The sequence below is a fragment of the Carassius gibelio genome, chromosome A25 (assembly GCF_023724105.1).
Source record: "Carassius gibelio isolate Cgi1373 ecotype wild population from Czech Republic chromosome A25, carGib1.2-hapl.c, whole genome shotgun sequence".
NCBI lineage: Eukaryota > Metazoa > Chordata > Actinopteri > Cypriniformes > Cyprinidae > Carassius > Carassius gibelio.
Genome location: NC_068395.1, coordinates 17,144,678 through 17,158,719, shown reverse-complemented (window position 1 = coordinate 17,158,719; position 14,042 = coordinate 17,144,678). Strand labels below are relative to the sequence as shown.

The 14,042-nt window shown below is 39.0% G+C and overlaps 5 protein-coding genes and 1 pseudogene across 5 annotated transcripts; 3 read left to right on the top strand and 3 right to left on the bottom strand.

Annotated features, from left to right (window-relative positions):
• Positions 1-322: 322 nt before the first annotated feature.
• LOC127947164 (histone H3) lies at positions 323-3,976 on the bottom strand. Its single transcript, XM_052544168.1, has one exon. It carries the CDS (start codon positions 3,842-3,844, stop codon positions 3,434-3,436), a length of 411 nt encoding a protein of 136 aa, XP_052400128.1. The 5' UTR covers positions 3,845-3,976; the 3' UTR covers positions 323-3,433.
• Positions 3,977-4,942: 966 nt separating this feature from the next.
• Positions 4,943-5,529, bottom strand: LOC127947175 (histone H2A). The gene has a single exon (XM_052544173.1). The coding sequence runs from the start codon at positions 5,499-5,501 to the stop codon at positions 5,115-5,117; it is 387 nt and encodes a 128-aa protein (XP_052400133.1). The 5' UTR covers positions 5,502-5,529; the 3' UTR covers positions 4,943-5,114.
• Positions 5,530-7,871: 2,342 nt separating this feature from the next.
• LOC127947193 (histone H2B) lies at positions 7,872-8,324 on the bottom strand. Its single transcript, XM_052544181.1, has one exon. The coding sequence runs from the start codon at positions 8,291-8,293 to the stop codon at positions 7,919-7,921; it is 375 nt and encodes a 124-aa protein (XP_052400141.1). The 5' UTR covers positions 8,294-8,324; the 3' UTR covers positions 7,872-7,918.
• A 1,060-nt stretch (positions 8,325-9,384) lies between these two features.
• LOC127947169 (histone H2A-like) lies at positions 9,385-10,465 on the top strand (annotated as a pseudogene).
• A 136-nt stretch (positions 10,466-10,601) lies between these two features.
• On the top strand, positions 10,602-11,139 carry LOC127947166 (histone H3). Its single transcript, XM_052544169.1, has one exon. It carries the CDS (start codon positions 10,655-10,657, stop codon positions 11,063-11,065), a length of 411 nt encoding a protein of 136 aa, XP_052400129.1. The 5' UTR covers positions 10,602-10,654; the 3' UTR covers positions 11,066-11,139.
• A 1,294-nt stretch (positions 11,140-12,433) lies between these two features.
• Positions 12,434-13,895, top strand: LOC127947192 (histone H2B). Its single transcript, XM_052544180.1, has one exon. The coding sequence runs from the start codon at positions 12,473-12,475 to the stop codon at positions 12,845-12,847; it is 375 nt and encodes a 124-aa protein (XP_052400140.1). The 5' UTR covers positions 12,434-12,472; the 3' UTR covers positions 12,848-13,895.
• The last annotated feature ends 147 nt before the right edge of the window (positions 13,896-14,042 follow it).

Sequence of the window (14,042 nt, the reverse complement as noted above, 5' to 3'; positions counted from 1 at the left end):
GAGACAGAATTGTTCACATTATTAAAACAGTATTATATTATTGTATATTATTATTATCTTAAAGTGATATTTATTTTAAGTACTAATTAGAATAATTTTCACCATGAATTGAAGTTGATGAACTTTTCCCTACGAATGTCAATAAAACTTTTTCGCCAACCTTTACAAAACTGTTTGAAATTGTACCTATCTAAAAGGAGATTGTAACTCCCCTAATGCCAAACTTGACTCTTTTTTTTAAGATATTTTAAAATAAATATATTTTTCTGTAGTTTTATATTTGTCACACCAAAACACAAAGATAGTCATTGCATAGAAAGAGTCAGAATATGTAGTGTTTATTGTAACAATTACAAAGGAGGACATTTGTTTTTATTTTTCAACAATATAAACTGTGCAAAACATAGCACACCAAAAGTAACTTTGATACTTATAGATCCATCAATAAGGAAACATTGATGCATGATCTTTTAAGAAATTCAGTAAAATGCCATTTCAAAACAATAATGTGACATTGTCAAACTGCAAAATTCATCAGTCAAACAGTTACAGTTACAGGAAAATAAAATTCCTAAAAACATTGCATAACATTCATGAACACCATTAAAACATATTCTTAGTTAGGAATGGCAAGTAATGCCTTTTTCTCTGCCCCTTTATCTTTTTTTGGGGGGGGGGGGGATTCCTTTCAAATCTTCCTCAGTTCAGTTTGTCTCTTCCTTCCTAGGCTTTAATGTTGAATGTATCAAATTCTCAGAGAGCCTTCTTTTCATGATACGTTTGAAATAATTATAGAGTATAGATGAATGGATCAACAGAGAAATTAATGTAATGTATACTCAATTATGAACTCATGACCTATACTGTGTTTTCCCTACAAATGTAACCACTTGTCAAATTCTTATAAAACACAAAATAGAATATTATTCTGAAATAACAAGCTTATTATGTAACTATTGTTGAAACTGAACCTCACACAGGTCTATTCTAATGATGAATAATAAGCAGTAATTCAGTCACTCAGAAAGATCCCTGAATTATTTTAAGATGTATATGGCAACATTTCAGTTTGATTTACTTTCTCCGTCGTTCTCTTAGGATCGCCTCCTTTCTATGTGGATCTTTTTTTTTTATTTGCTTCCTATACTGTCTGGTCCTCTCTTTTGCACTCATACCCCCTCAGTTCTTTCTGTTCTAAAAAAAAAAAAGTTAAGTAACATTATAAGTAGTAACACTGTATTTATGTACTTTATATTTGTTTATAGTTGTTACATTATACATTATAGTTGTTTTAGTAACACTTCATAATATTTTATGTAGTCTCCAAAAAACGGTAATAAACATTATGGAAGTCATTATTGAAATTAAAATAATCAAAACTGGTCAAAAAACAATGAAAAATATGTTAAAAAGCTTTATTTATTTGCTTTAATAGCTTCTTAAGGAGGTCTTGTCCTATGGTGTGACAGGCCAAAGTGTCACACCAAAGGACATTTGAGCTTTTGTGGCAGTTAATAACAAAGGTAATACTAGCTGAATTGTCATTAGCAATTAGCATGATACATTTGCATTATATTACATAGTCCTGCTGTTAAAAATACAAAATGCAAAACAGACCGGCAGTTCAACCCTATGGTCACCTAAGAAAAAACCTAAAGATGATGATACACTGGGCAACTTTTTTTGAGCAATGCTGCTCGGGAGCTTTCCCATTGAGAATGGGCAACTGGATACTTTAGATCAGTCGTGGGTCCTGTGTCTCACTTGTTTGCCCGTTGATGGCAACCTTGCCCATAACATTTCTCAAAAGTTGCCCCTGTATCTAGGCATATTCTCCTCAGACATTACAGAGGTCAAGTGTCTCCTGTATCTCACATGAATGATATGATAAGCCACAAAAACATCAGTGTATTCAACAAAGGCAAAACAATCTACTCACGACGACTGACAGAAAGGAAAAGACATAAGGGAGTACCTCAAGGCTCAGTACTAGGGCCGTTACTCTTCACACTTTACATGCAACCGTTGGGAGATATCATCAGGAAACACGGTGTTAGCTTCAGTGTTATGCTGATGATACTCAGCTCTACATTTCTATATATTCGCAGCCCGGCAAAACATACCAATTTGAAAAACTAAGTGAATGCATAGTCTATATAAAAAAACTGGATGACGAGTAATTTCTAACTGCTATATTCTGAAATTAAAAAACCCAAAGGTGTTAATTATAGGACCGAAAAACTCTGCATGTAATAACCTAGAACACTGTATAAGACTTGATGGCTGCTCTGTCAATTCTTTGTCATCAGTTAGGAACCTAGGTGTGCTACTTGATCGCAATCTTTCCTTAGAAAGCCACGTTTGTAGCATTTGTAAAACTGCATTTTTCCATCTCAAAAAGATATCTAAATTAAGGCCTATGCTCTCAATGCCAAATGCAGAAATGTTAATCCATGCATTTATGACCTCAAGGTTAGATTATTGTAATGCTTTATTGGGTGGTTGTTCTGCACGCTTAGTAAACAAACTACAGCTAGTCCAAAATGCAGCAGCAAGAGTTCTTACTAGAACCAGGAAGTATGACCATATTAGCCCGGTCCTGTCCACACTGCACTGGCTCCCTATCAAACATCGTAAAGATTTAAAAATCTTGCTTATTACTTATAAAGCCCTGAATGGTTTAGCACCTCAGTATTCAATTGAGCTCCTTTTACATTATAATCCTCTACATCCGCTATGTTTTCAAAACTCAGGCAATTTGATAATACCTAGAATATCAAAATCAACTGCGAGCAACAGACCCTTTCCTATTTAGCACCTAAACTCTGGAATAACCTACCTAACATTGTTCGCTTTTACTTCTGCCAAGACAGAACTGCTTGTGGTTCTAGCAAACTAATAATTTCATCTCAATTTCACCATCCAGTTATGCACATCAGCCATAGCTCATTCAAAAACAGCAAGAAACCAGTTAAAAAAAGAAATATATATATATATATGTTTCAGCCAGTGTTTGTGGGTCTGGTGGACAAGCTGCAGTTTTGGGTTTGTAATTCAGTTTGGGGGTGTAGTGAGTGGTTACTGAAAAAAAATAAATCTGATAAATGTTCTTCACAGAAAATGAGTCAACAAGGCCAATGAGTCTGGAGTTAAAAATAAAACAATTCTCAGTATAATTTTCTTTTGATAAAAAGTGAAAGACAGTCCCACAAATACAGACACCATTATACAAGGGTTAAATAGTAAAGATATTTCACAATATAACTACTTTTGCTGTATTTTGGATAAAATAAATGCGGGCTTTGTAAACATTTACCCTATTTCTCTATAACATAGTTCATTAAAATGTAGAAACATCCGAAACTCTTCGTGTGAAAATGTGAGTGGCTCTGAAAAGAGCCTTTGGTGTTGACTGTGTGAGTCAGTCGTGTGTTTAGGCGCGCTCTCCACGGATGCGGCGGGCCAGCTGGATGTCTTTGGGCATGATGGTGACTCTCTTGGCGTGGATGGCGCACAGGTTGGTGTCCTCGAACAGACCGACCAGATAAGCCTCGCTGGCCTCCTGCAGGGCCATGACAGCGGAGCTCTGGAAGCGCAGGTCCGTCTTGAAGTCCTGAGCGATCTCTCGCACCAGACGCTGGAAGGGCAGCTTGCGGATCAGCAGCTCGGTGGACTTCTGGTAGCGACGGATCTCTCGCAGAGCCACGGTGCCGGGCCTGTAGCGGTGAGGCTTCTTGACGCCGCCGGTGGCCGGAGCGCTCTTACGGGCGGCTTTGGTGGCGAGCTGCTTCCTCGGGGCTTTACCTCCGGTGGACTTACGAGCAGTTTGTTTGGTTCTTGCCATTGTACTTAGATTTCTGTCTAGCTTTCTAGAACGGAATGACTTGTTCCGGTCTGCAGCAACCTTTTAAACTGTCCTGAGATATTAGGCGGAGCTTCAGCAGAGGCATTTGATTGGTTAATGTGGTTACGTGACGGTGTGAGGCAGCCAATGACAGTGCGTTTCCTTTTTTCGAAATTCGAACAAGATGAGGCGGTCTTTCCCGCTCAAATGTTTTCCGTTCAGTGTCCCAATATTAGAATCTGAATTTCTGAAAACGCGGTTTCTACAGTGTTGCCAACTTAGCGACTTTGTCGCTAGATTTAGCGACTTTTCAGACCCCCATAGCGACTTTTTTCCAAAAAAGCGACTAGCGACAAATCTAGCGACTTTTTTTGACAGACCTTATTTAGTCTCTGAGACTCTCCGGTACTGCCGCACGAGCTCTCTCTCTCTCTATTTCTCCCAGCGTGCGCACACGCCTCTCTAATCTGCGAGCAGAGAGGAGCACTTTCAGTTAAAAAAAAAGATATTCTGTTGCTTCTAACTCTATTTTACATACAAGTATAGCCGAAATCACAGTACAATCATTATCTTAATCTTATGTGTATGTGATTTCATTAGACAATGTCGTAAATAGGATTTTAGTGCAGAGATTAACATCTTTGAGAGCTGATTATGTATTCTTAATAGGCGCGTTTCAGTCATTATAATATTAATTCAGTTGTTGGACAACAGAAACATTCAAATATAATAATAAAACTTTTATTGAGAATTTTGGCTGCCTTAAAATGCAGTACATGAGCACAGAAAGGGCAAGATAATATGACGCACTTACGTCATGAATATGCTAATTAGCATATTACGTCATCTAGCGACATTTAGCGACTTTTCAGGCAGGGTTTAGCTACTTTCCATTGAAAGAAGTTGGCAACACTAGGTTTCTATTTTTCTGTACATTTATCTGAATGCCGCCCTATTAGAATCAGAGCTAACGTTAAAGGGAACTCTTTGTAAGCGTATTTGTGTTGTGTTACCACGAATACCGTTTAAGGTATTTCCCTAACAGATGAAATATGGGTGGATGAACTTTGTTTCCCTTTCTTAATAACGTACTTTCTCTACATTTTATTCTTATAATCATAATTCGCTCTGCTCGCGTCCAATGAAGACACAGCAAAGCTTATAATACCGTTATCAGATCAGCTGGTCTTTTTTTCCTAAATACAAATCGCTCTTCTCGAGAAAGTGGGTGGCTCTGAAAAGAGCCTTTGTGAATGGTGTATTGTTCTGTTTATTTAGTTTTGGCGGGTTTCTCGGTCTTCTTGGGCAGCAGCACGGCCTGGATGTTGGGCAGCACGCCGCCCTGAGCGATGGTCACTCCACCCAGGAGTTTGTTGAGCTCCTCGTCGTTACGCACCGCCAGCTGCAGGTGACGGGGGATGATACGGGTCTTCTTGTTGTCCCGAGCGGCGTTTCCGGCCAGCTCCAGGATCTCAGCAGTCAGGTACTCGAGTACAGCGGCCAGATACACCGGAGCACCGGCACCGACGCGCTCGGCGTAGTTCCCTTTGCGGAGGAGTCTGTGAACACGACCGACGGGGAACTGAAGTCCTGCCCTGGAGGAACGGGTCTTAGCCTTGGCTCTGGCCTTGCCACCGGTTTTGCCTCTTCCGCTCATTCTGATAGTTTTGAATCGGTTGCTTCTACAGATTACCGCAGAAATAATCGAGCTACACTCTGACAATCAGATTTTAAGAGCGCTTGCTCCTCCACTATTGGTTAGAGTCGATCACAGCTGAACACCAATCACTGCGTCGACCTCAAGATCCAAACCCCTCCTCTTTCTATCCGTTTCATCTTCATTTTGCTGACTCGGAACTTTGAGTCTCGCTCAGGAAAATGAACAAAGCTGTTTTCGAGTATTTCGTTCATTTTTATCAAAATATGAATTACATGTTACTTCCCTAACATGTCTAATAGTCAGGGGCGTAGCCATCTTTTCAGAAGTGAGGGGGACAGACACACACACACACACACACACGTATATATAAAACATTACCATATAACATTTCTGTAATCTATATAGCCTACTAGTCAACAGTTTTTAACAGATTTTTTAAATCTTTTAAAATAGTTTTGAAAGAAGTCTCTTCTGCTCACGAAGCCTTCCTTTATTTCGTCCAAAGTACAGCAGAAGCAGTAATATTGTGAAATATTTTTACTATTAATAACTGTTTTCTATTTGAATATTTTTTTTAATGTAATGTATTCCTGTGATCAGAGCTGTATTTTCAGCATCACTCCTCCAGTCTTCAGTGTCACATTAATCAGAAAACATTCTTAATTTGCTGATTATCAATATTAAAAACAGAGGAGTGCATTTTCTTCAGCATTTTTTGATGAATAATTTGAAGGATCCACAGATCAGCATTTATGTGATTGTTTTTTTGTTTTTTAAATAAATGATAGAAATTAATACTTGTATTTAGTAAGGATTTTTTTAATTGATCATAAGTGATGATAAAGACATCATTTTACATGTTCTTCTGAACTGTTTATTCATCAAAGAAAAATTATACTCAGCTGTTTTCAACATTATCATAATACAAGTTTTTTTTTCTTTTTTTAGCAGCAAATCAGAATATCAGAATTATTTCTGAATTTTCTCTAATTTCTAGATTTTAATTGGCTTAGAAATCTGAAGATTTCAGTTTCAGTTTAGTTTCAGTTTTCTTGCAAAACTGCTGGACAATAACAAATAATAATGATTTGTTTATATACTACAAACAATTGTTATCACATTATAAGGCAGAATAGTTTATATACTGCAATAAATGCTATGTCAATTAGCACTGCTTTGTTCATATACTTTGTCACCTGCTAGAGATTTTTTTGGACTTGAAAAAAACAAAACCGAAAACAACTGTTTTCATGCAGCGATAGCTGGACGCTGTTGTCCATGTTAGGAGTTTCCTGTGCGCGAGTGGCTTCGAGTTTGGATGAAACACACGCGCTCTGTGATGTTCATCTAGCCTTCTCGGTCCGAAAAAACATCAGGTCATGCGCAGACTATCCTGTCTCTTTGATTTTAAATCTATATTTATTCACACCATTTATTGAAAACCTCTATACGAACACATATCCCCGAAAAAGTGCGGGGGACGAAATTCTGTGATGATAAAAGTGGTAAACAAAAAGTGCATTGATATATAAGTGCTATAACAAGTCTCAGTTAGGTTAACAAAGGACACGTAGCAAGGGCTTTTAATAAATAAAAAGAAAACATAATAGAATAGAGCAAGCTAGTGTTAGAGGTATATATATATATATATATATATATATATATATATATATATATATATATATATATATATATATATATATATATAGTATAATAAATGAAAAGAAAATAGAATACAAAAAGATTAAAAAGGTAGTTCGATTTTTTTTTTTTTTTTTTAAGAACTTGAATAGTAGTGCTAAAGTTAAAGGAACAAATAAAGATGGAAGAGATGTGTTTTAAGCAGATTCTTGAAGATTCTTCCTGTCCGGATTGAGTTGGGCAGGTCATTCCACCAGGAAGGAACATTTAATTTAATGTGTGTAAAATTGACTTTGTGCTTCTTTGGGATGGCACAATCAAGCGACGTTGATTTGAAGAACGCAAGCTTCTAGAGGCACATAAGTCTGACTAATAAATTAGGGTAAATGGGTGCAGAGCCAGTGGTAGTTTTGTAGGCAAACATCAATGCATTGAATTTTATTCGAGCAGGTGGAAGCCAGTGCAAATTAACAAACAAGAGGTTTGACGTGTATTCTTTTTGGCTCATTAAAAATTGATGTAGCTGCTGCGTTCTGGATTAATTGTAAAGCTTTGATAGAACTGGCTTGAAGACCTGCCAAGAGGACATTGGACATTAACGTTACTTAAATCCTTGTCTTAACCCGTTTTTTTCCTGGAGAGTTAAGTTGTTAAGTATAGTTCTGGGTTTATAGACTTAACTCACCACAAACAACTGTACATAAAGCTCTTTAACTGAAAGGATGGGTGGCTCTTAAAAGAGCCGTTGGGGTTGTCGGGAGTCAGATCACACTTCACTTGGAGCTGGTGTACTTGGTGACGGCCTTGGTGCCCTCAGACACGGCGTGTTTGGCCAGCTCTCCGGGCAGCAGCAGACGCACGGCGGTCTGGATCTCTCTCGAGGTGATGGTGGAGCGCTTGTTGTAGTGAGCGAGACGAGACGACTCACCGGCGATGCGCTCGAAGATGTCGTTGACGAAAGAGTTCATGATCCCCATCGCCTTGGAAGAGATCCCGGTGTCAGGATGGACCTGTTTCAGCACTTTGTACACGTAGATAGCGTAGCTCTCCTTCCTGGACTTTCTGCGCTTCTTTCCTCCTTTAGCGGCGGTCTTAGTGACCGCTTTCTTGGAGCCCTTCTTGGGTGCAGACTTCGCTGGTTCAGGCATGTTGTGAGTTTTGATCAAAACACAATAGTTCCCTTTACAGTAGAGAACTGGGTATTTATTAAAAGCTCATGCTAATATATAAGACTGTAATGTCATTCCCTGATTGGATCTTCTTGTACAACAAAAGAAGAAAACATATATCATTGGTTAGAAATGGGCTGCTGTACAGACACATCCGCCAATCACAGGCTTCTATATTTGAACGCTTCCAGAACCCTCCCCCACACACGCGTCTCTGATTTTCCCGCTCAATCTGTTGTGTGATGGCGATTTCGGAGGGGGAAAAAAACAATTTATCGTTTTGACATACTATTGTGCTCGTAATTTAATTATTAATTTAATTATTGGAGAGATCACGAATTAGTTAATAAACTTAAACTCGATATTAAGACAAAAACTTCATATTTTAGTGTACTAAAAGGTTTACTTTATGAATTATGATTTTAACTTATTCCCTGTAGCTCTCTTATTAACTCATTCCTTTCCAGATCATACTTGGGGCAGAAAAAAACAGCACATGTTCAACTTTTTTCCTTTACTTGGCATAATTCGCATAATCCCGTACCATATTTACCTATAATATAAAGTGTAAAATTGAGTTTAGTATGGCCCACCCTTAGTCTTGATAAAATAAACTGATCCTCTCTACTTAAATTTAGTGTCATATTACTTTGTCTTAGTGACAGTTCAGTTCTTCTAAGATCTAAAGGCATTTCTCCCATTTCAACCTGCAAAGCTGCAGTTGGTGTAGATCTCATAGCCCCTTTACATAATCGTAATGCCTTGTACTGTATTGTGTCCACCTCTTTTAACAGTATTAGCAGCAGATTGATACACTATACTTCATAGTCCACTACAGATCTCATCAAACCCGTATATATCTTAGAGCCATCCTCTCAGCCCCCATTCTTTCCCCACTAAACACCTCATAACATTCATTATCAATTTACATTTACATTTTTAATATGTATTTTAAACGTGAGTTTTTCATCAAACCATATATCCCAAAATTTAAAACATGATACTATTTCTATTTCGTGACTATATAATTTACTTTTTACTTCTTTTCTAATCCTACATTTTGAAAATATTAGAGTTTTTGTTTTTTTGTTTTCAACAGAGAATCTAAAACACCATTTATATTACCACCTTTCAGCAGCGAGACACAAAGTTCCGAGTCAGTAGTTAGAAAGATGAAGGGTTTGGATCTTGAGGGCGACGCAGTGATTGGTGTTCAGCTGTGATCGACTCTAACCAATAGTGGAGGAGCAAGCGCTCCTAAAAGCTGACTGACAAACTGAGGCTCTATTATTTCTGGCATAATCTGTAGCAGCAACCGTTTCAAAATCTGAAGAATGAGCGGAAGAGGCAAAACCGGTGGTAAGGCCAGAGCCAAGGCTAAGACCCGTTCCTCCAGGGCAGGACTTCAGTTCCCCGTCGGTCGTGTTCACAGACTCCTCCGCAAAGGGAACTAACGTTACGCCGAGCGCGTCGGTGCCGGTGCTCCGGTGTATCTGGCCGCTGTACTCGAGTACCTGACTGCTGAGATCCTGGAGCTGGCCGGAAACGCCGCTCGGGACAACAAGAAGACCCGTATCATCCCCCGTCACCTGCAGCTGGCGGTGCGTAACGACGAGGAGCTCAACAAACTCCTGGGTGGAGTGACCATCGCTCAGGGCGGCGTGCTGCCCAACATCCAGGCCGTGCTGCTGCCCAAGAAGACCGAGAAACCCGCCAAAACTAAATAAACAGAACAATACACCATTCACAAAGGCTCTTTTCAGAGCCACCCACTTTCTCGAGAAGAGCGATTTGTATTTAGGAAAAAAAGACCAGCTGATCTGATAACGGTATTATAAGCTTTGCTGTGTCTTCATTGGACGCGAGCAGAGCGAATTATGATTATAAGAATAAAATGTAGAGAAAGTACGTTATTAAGAAAGGGAAACCAAGTTCATCCACCCATAAATCCTCTGTTAGGGAAATACCTTAAACGGTATTCGTGGTAACACAACACAAATACGCTTACAAAGAGTTCCCTTTAACGTTTGCTCTGATTCTAATAGGGCGGCATTCAGATAAATGTACAGAAAAATAGAGACCGCGTTTTCAGAAATTCAGATTCTAATATTGGGACACTGAACGGAAAACATTTGAGCGGGAAAGACCGCCTCATCTTGTTCGAATTTCGAAAACAGGAAACGCACTGTCATTGGCTGCCTCACACCGTCACGTAACCACATTAACCAATCAAATGTCTCTGCTAAAAGCTCCGCCTAATATCTCAGGACAGTTTAAAAGGTTGCTGCAGACCGGAACAAGTCATTCCGTTCTAGAAAGCTAGACAGAAATCTAAGTACAATGGCAAGAACCAAACAAACTGCTCGTAAGTCCACCGGAGGTAAAGCCCCGAGGAAGCAGCTCGCCACCAAAGCCGCCCGTAAGAGCGCTCCGGCCACCGGCGGCGTCAAGAAGCCTCACCGCTACAGGCCCGGCACCGTGGCTCTGCGAGAGATCCGTCGCTACCAGAAGTCCACCGAGCTGCTGATCCGCAAGCTGCCCTTCCAGCGTCTGGTGCGAGAGATCGCTCAGGACTTCAAGACGGACCTGCGCTTCCAGAGCTCCGCTGTCATGGCCCTGCAGGAGGCCAGCGAGGCTTATCTGGTCGGTCTGTTCGAGGACACCAACCTGTGCGCCATCCACGCCAAGAGAGTCACCATCATGCCCAAAGACATCCAGCTGGCCCGCCGCATCCGTGGAGAGCGCGCCTAAACACACGACTGATTCACACAGTCAACACCAAAGGCTCTTTTCAGAGCCACTTCCATCTGTCTAACAGAGTGAAACTTCCTTGTTTCTGTTGTGCTTTTTTTTTTAAACCCACTTAAAAAAAAATCTACTTCCAACACATGACTCGAATTTGCCAGAATAAAATTCACAGTATTAAGTTTATATCTAACGTCCTATTTCTTTTAGATAATATAACAGCGCGTCGTTAGTGTTTAATAACATTGTAACAATATAACTTTCACCTCTAGTGTTTTAACTTTTAACACTTTTCTTTCATTGTTTGATGCACTGAAGTCAGAGCAGGAGGACGTTAAACAGTTTCATTAATTCCACACTGCCTAGAATCCACTTAGACAATTCTTGTTTTATTTAGATTTCGCTTTAATGTTTGATGGCCAGTTCAGATCCTAGTTATTAATGATCCTTGTTTTCTCAAACCAATCTCATTATTTTGTATACCTTCCATTTGTATTTTATATATTGTCTCTAACTGTCTGGTTCGTGTCAGCCAGTAAATGAGAATAAAATAAGACTGCACCGGACTGTGAGGTCAGCTGCATTAAAGTACTACAATATAATTCCAAATGTTCAATCATTTTTTTATTATTATTTCTTAGTAACCATTTTACACACACACCCAATCTGTATTTTTTTTTTTATTATTTTGCAGAAATGTTTTAACTAGAAGCTTTTATCATTATTATTTATTTTTTACTTTTGCCTCCTATAGATTTTCCTATATATATCATATATAATATAATTCCTATATATAATCTAATTTTTTTTTTCTCGATTTTCATCAACCTAAGAGATTTAAGGAATGCGTCAATGTAATTTAAGAAATGTGAAAAAGAAGGCTGGGATTTAGAGCATTTATACATTGCCCAGACAAACTGGAATGTTTGGATTTTGTTTTAAATTTGCTGTAATGGCATGGTTTTGTAAATATATTTTCGTCATGCTTACTTGATCAAGCGAGCTCTTATTAGATATTAATCACTCGAGTTTCAATTGATTGATTAATCAATAAGTAAGTCGCGTTCTCTCCAATAATTTATCAAATTATGTGCACAATAGTATGTCAAACCGATATGATACGTTTTTGTTTTTTTTTTCGAAATCGTCATCACAAAACGTATTGAGCGGGAAAATCAGAGATTCATGTGTGGGCGAGGGTGGGGGAAGCATTCAAATTTAGAAGCCTGTGATTGGCGGACGTGTCTGAACAGCAGCCCATTTCTAACCAATGATATATGTTTTCTTCTTTTGTTGTACAAGAAGATCCAATCAGGGAATGTCAACCCGGCCTCATAAATTAGCATGAGCTTTCAATAAATACCCAGTACTCTGCTGTAAGAGGACTATTGTGTTATACTCAACACTTACACCATGCCTGAACCAGCGAAGTCCGCTCCTAAGAAGGGCTCCAAGAAAGCGGTCACTAAGACCGCCGCTAAAGGAGGGAAGAAGCGCAGAAAGTCCAGGAAGGAGAGCTACGCTATCTACGTGTACAAAGTGCTGAAACAGGTCCATCCTGACACCGGGATCTCTTCCAAGGCGATGGGGATCATGAACTCTTTCGTCAACGACATCTTCGAGCGCATCGCCGGTGAGTCGTCTCGTCTCGCTCACTACAACAAGCGCTCCACCATCACCTCGAGAGAGATCCAGACCGCCGTGCGTCTGCTGCTGCCCGGAGAGCTGGCCAAACACGCCGTGTCTGAGGGCACCAAGGCCGTCACCAAGTACACCAGCTCCAAGTGAAGCGTGATCTGACTCCCGACAACCCCAACGGCTCTTTTAAGAGCCACCCATCCTTTCAGTTAAAGAGCTTTATGTACAGTTGTGGTCTGTGGTTGGTTTAACGTTAGGTCAACGAATCCAGAACTCCACTTAATTTCCTTTTCAAATCTTGAGGAAAGGGCAGGTTAAAACCTGCAACAAGGATTTAAGCAATGAAGCAAGGGCATTAAAGTCCACTGGTGTGTTAATTTTTTTAATGGCTTGGTTTTGGTATTTTAATTGGTTAAAGAAATTTCTAAAATGAATTAATTTGAATATCCCTGATCTATCAATTAAAAGTGGTTAAAAATATCCTGATTTTAATTAAATAGTTTGAGACCATTGCACCAGTGGCCCGAGACTATTCAATCTCGAATCGCCTTACTACTTTGTTCTTAAACTGCAAAAGAATAAAACCGTATAAATGCTTGAATCAGATCATTCTGATAATCAAACCGCTCATCTGGAGGCCAGATGCCAGGAAAGCCTCATTTGAACATGTTTATTTCATTTTGGTTAAATTGGTGGTTATTTTAAACCGTTGCATTATTTAATTTTATCTTTATTTTCACTTCAGTCATCCAAAAGTACTAATTTAGTTTTAATGTTTAAGTGGAGACCGGTGCTGCTGTAGCAATCTTCATTGCACAAAATCTGTGTTTGATGCAAAAGTTGAAGGCGACAATGGATTGTTTTTTGTTTAAAGTAATGGAGTAATCACAAAAAGGTGAGATGTTGTGTGTCAAATACAGCACTGAAGACTCAATTCAATGTAAGAGTAAATCTCAACATACTATGAATACTGAGGAATGAAATATAACTGAGAAACTATGAACGTTATGGAGATTCTACAAATCAGCATAAGAGGGACAACATGCAGTGAGAAAATGCTTTAACTAATTCTGCTGTATCTGTACAATACCATTGGCTGAACAGCCCTGGCCACTGTTATAAATATAACTGTTTTATACCATTCTTTAGGTTTCAAATACAATATTGCACTGCTGAATAAAATAAGATGTCAATGGCATATGGCGATCAAATTGTCATTGCTTCCTTTATGTGAAAAAAGGTGGTGAAATCATTTCTGAGAGGTCATGACGTTAATTTAATTGATTTTATTTAATCACATTTTGCACAACAGAAACCTCAGCACTTTCATTACATTATTTAATAA

Excerpts from the sequence above, each read along its gene's own strand:
- LOC127947192 (XM_052544180.1), top strand. The coding sequence starts at position 12,473 with ATGCCTGAACCAGCGAAGTCCGCTCCTAAGAAGGGCTCCAAGAAAGCG.
- LOC127947166 (XM_052544169.1), top strand. The coding sequence starts at position 10,655 with ATGGCAAGAACCAAACAAACTGCTCGTAAGTCCACCGGAGGTAAAGCC.
- LOC127947164 (XM_052544168.1), bottom strand. The coding sequence starts at position 3,844 with ATGGCAAGAACCAAACAAACTGCTCGTAAGTCCACCGGAGGTAAAGCC.
- LOC127947193 (XM_052544181.1), bottom strand. The coding sequence starts at position 8,293 with ATGCCTGAACCAGCGAAGTCTGCACCCAAGAAGGGCTCCAAGAAAGCG.
- LOC127947175 (XM_052544173.1), bottom strand. The coding sequence starts at position 5,501 with ATGAGCGGAAGAGGCAAAACCGGTGGCAAGGCCAGAGCCAAGGCTAAG.